The 3,759-nt window shown below is 33.1% G+C and overlaps 1 protein-coding gene across 1 annotated transcript; it reads left to right on the top strand.

Moving 5' to 3' along the window:
- Positions 1-395: 395 nt before the first annotated feature.
- Positions 396-1,856, top strand: LOC134687783 (uncharacterized). Its single transcript, XM_063548239.1, has one exon. The coding sequence runs from the start codon at positions 396-398 to the stop codon at positions 1,854-1,856; it is 1,461 nt and encodes a 486-aa protein (XP_063404309.1).
- Positions 1,857-3,759: the final 1,903 nt, after the last annotated feature.

The following is a 3,759-nucleotide window of genomic DNA, read 5'->3' as shown; positions in this document are numbered from 1 at the left end:
TTACACTGGTTATATAGCAGTTTGACAAACACAAATTTTGATGATGGAGAAGCTTAATTTTCCTATTTTAACACAACGTAATTAAAACGTTTAGCTGACTTTACAGAGTTATCTCCCTGTAGTGTTAGGTGACCCCTTAAGCAAATCTTCTTGTATGCCATGATACCAGAGTCAGAGATGGGCAGTGTCTCTCCTATTAATAGTACAACGATATCCTAGATCAGTATGAGCCAGACATCATAGTTAAGGGGTAAACCAGGTGATTGGATATACTCGTTTGTGTTAAGCGTAAATGATGCGGTGCATAAATGTCACGTCACATGAAATATTAGACTTTCAATGATAAATATCAAACGTTCATAAACAGTAATCTATATGCAATCTGTTGTAGGTTAATGGCAACCAATTGGAATATTTGTGGTGTTTGTCATAATCTTCATATTACCAAACAGTCAGTAGAATGGTGTTCCGAATGTGACGAAGGACTTTGCGAAAAATGTAAGGAACATCACGCTGTTTCGAAGTCATCAAAAAGCCATGAAACCGTTTCTATCTCGGAATATAAGAAGTTACCGACCAAGGTCCTGGAAATTGCTCAGACCTGCAAACTTCATAATGAGAAGTTCGAACTTTTCTGTAAAAAACACGATTGTCCATGCTGTAAGAAATGTGTTGAATCTCACAACGATTGTAAAAGTTTAATTGACATAAATGAACTCATAAAGAATATCAAAACTTCAAATGCCTTTTACGAGTTCGAACAAAACCTGCTGGAAATCGTCGAGAATATAAAACGACTAAATACTCACCGAAAAGAAAATTTAACATCACTAGAAGACAAGAAAAGAAAAATTGAAACAAAAATAGCACAAACCAGGACAAACTTTAATATCCACCTTGATAAACTCCAGGATGGTTTAATTAAAGAATTAACAGCAATAGAAGAAAAAGAAAAAAGAAAAATACAAACTTTGTTGACTTTCCTGAAAGATAAGAAAAAAAATATCAATGAATTTCAAGAAAACATTGCAAGTATCAAAAAACATGCGTCAGAACTTCAAACATTTTTGGCTATGAAACATATCGAAAAAGACATTGATGTCGAAGAAAAAATAATTCAATCGATTACCAAAACAGACACAACGAACCAAGTGAATATTTCCTGCCAAATAAACGAGTCGTTAAAGCAAATCATAGACAGCGTGCATAAGTTTGGAGAAATTTATGTCACTTCTTATCCATGTGATTTTTCGATTCAGAAACGGAAGGAAAGACAGGCCCAGATTATGGTATCTCTTCCAACCAGAAATATCGAAAATCTTATTCTGTCGTTAGATAAACGTATCAATACAAAGTTGTCAAATGTCCGAGGTTGTTCAATTCTTCCAGATAGTATGACAGTATATAAAGATGGACATTTGATTTATTGTGCTAGGGAGAAAGGACTTCAAATGATCAGTCTTAGCGATGAATCCATTACCAATATTACTTATAACAAACTTTCTATCTTTGCGTACGTTACAGCTTTTGGTGACAGACTGTTCTACACAAATTATGACCATGACAGCGAAATCTGCTGTGATTACCATGGTAAGATACTGTGGACGTTCCATGATACCACTTTTCTGCTGTCTCCATTAGGTATATCTGTAGACAATGATGGTTTCGTGTATGTAGTGGGAGGTGATACTCACAATGTGGTCGTTATTTCTCCTGATGGAAAACACTGCAGAAAAATCTTATCCAGTGATGATGGACTGAACCTACCGCATGTTCTGCACTACGACCAATCAACTAACAAACTTTTAGTTGCTAATCACCTTGATACAGCGTTCTTGTTCGATGTTAAACGATAAGTAGTGGTGTTTAATATTGCTACATGTAGCATACATCGTAACGCTAATTAGTCCAATCAGGGGAAAAACAGTCACTTAGACAACTTCCTGTTTGCCAATTGCCAAAAAAACGAAGGTCGCCGGTAACGGGCTAAGGAAGAATAAAGTAAAAAAAGTGAACATATTAAAATTTCAATAGTTTTTGATCCAATTTTTGAAATAAAAATTGACGTCATAAAAATGCTTTTATTTTAGCGTTTACTAAGGTCAAACAATCTTGCAAAGTACATTGTGTAAACAGGGTCCAAGATAGCTTTAAGTAGTTTGTGACGTATTGAAAAAAATGTATAAATCAGAAGTTATCAGGGTCGAAATAAATATCAATAAGGTGAATTGCCGAACATACATAAACATTACATTGATTTAGATTTCTAGCTAGATTTCAAATTAAGTGCCAGTCTTTGTAAGAATCAGGAAATTTAGGTCAAAATTAAAACATGATTAGAAAAAACCCACCGAACTAATCATGCTATTTAATACTAACCATCATCCTGAGTTCAAAAATATTATAAGTCTTTCGTTTGTGTGCGTCTGGTAATATCAATTAACTTGGTAAGAAAATTGGTTAGAATGATAGCAAATTACAGAGTTATCTCCCCTTATTCGTTAATTTCTAGTGCATTTCAACCAAATTGTATCTTCTATTACCAGAACAGAAAATTAAAATGAATGTTACTTTTGTGCATAATTACATATTATGAACTGAAATCAATGTCAAATTGAGTGGGTTTTTCTTATCATGTTTTCACTACTGCCTGATTCTTAGGCAGACTAGCACTTAATCATTTGGTGCAGTGAAGTGTGAAATATGACATTTGTTTTACTTGTTCTATTGATTGATAGCGTTTGATTTTGTCAGTTTTTATGTTCTTCCCAATTTTGAATTTGGCGCAAAGTTTGGTAGTTTTGTTATATTTATTTGTTCAAAAAATGTTTTAAACATTTAAGGTGGTACCTAAAACTACAGGTCGATAACTCTGTAAAGTCAGCTAAACGTTTTAATTACGTTGGGTTGTAAAGGGAATATTAAGCGTCTCATTGACCAAAAATTGGTGTTTGTCAAACTGCTATATAACCAATGTATTTTTTTCTGACAAAATGGTTGGTTAAAAATTTTTGAAATTTTGAATTTTCATTAATGGTTCAAAGTAAATACTTTGTCAAAATTTTATGAAAATCAAACGAGCCAAATTAATTTTAGTGAAAGTGTTGGATACCACCTTAATGAAATACTAGAACAATCTGTTATGGTACAACTTTTATATGAAGTGGACGCGTTGTTCGATCAGTACTTTTTGTTTTACATTCATGTGACGATGATATGTTCTAGGTCTCTTTGATCATACAGCTTTTCACGTTTTTTTGTACTCTTGTTTTACGTTATTTGCTAGAACAAATAAGTTCAGCAGATTTAGAGAATCAATTTGGTTGGAATTCGGGTACATGTAAAAGGAACGCTTTCTAGTTTATTAATGTTACTCATTTCTCAAGGTTGAATATGTGAAGTGCTGCGCGTTGTGTTCCGATACCCACTCAAACTTATTCATGTAACCCTATTTTATGCAAACAAACAGTTAACATTTTTTTTAGCCGATATGACTACAAAAACATTTTGATCTCAATGATCTTTCATATAGTTGTCCGATCTTGCAAAGGCTCATATTTATAATTTATTATGCGTAATAACTTATGTCCCAAGTGACATTGCGCATAGTTACAGTTTTCTCACTTGATAATGTGTCTAATTAAGGAATAACTGTAATATTTTTTCTGTCTATTATTTGGCGCCAATTTGTCCTTTTTTTCTGTTTCTTACTTGCCATTTAGGTCAGAAAAAGATTTCTTTCGATTTTTTAAGCATGGA

The sequence above is a fragment of the Mytilus trossulus genome, chromosome 10 (assembly GCF_036588685.1).
Source record: "Mytilus trossulus isolate FHL-02 chromosome 10, PNRI_Mtr1.1.1.hap1, whole genome shotgun sequence".
Classification (NCBI taxonomy): domain Eukaryota; kingdom Metazoa; phylum Mollusca; class Bivalvia; order Mytilida; family Mytilidae; genus Mytilus; species Mytilus trossulus.
Note: the sequence above shows the minus strand (reverse complement) of the source record. Positions and strands in the feature narration are given on the sequence as shown.

Excerpts from the sequence above, each read along its gene's own strand:
- LOC134687783 (XM_063548239.1), top strand. The coding sequence starts at position 396 with ATGGCAACCAATTGGAATATTTGTGGTGTTTGTCATAATCTTCATATT.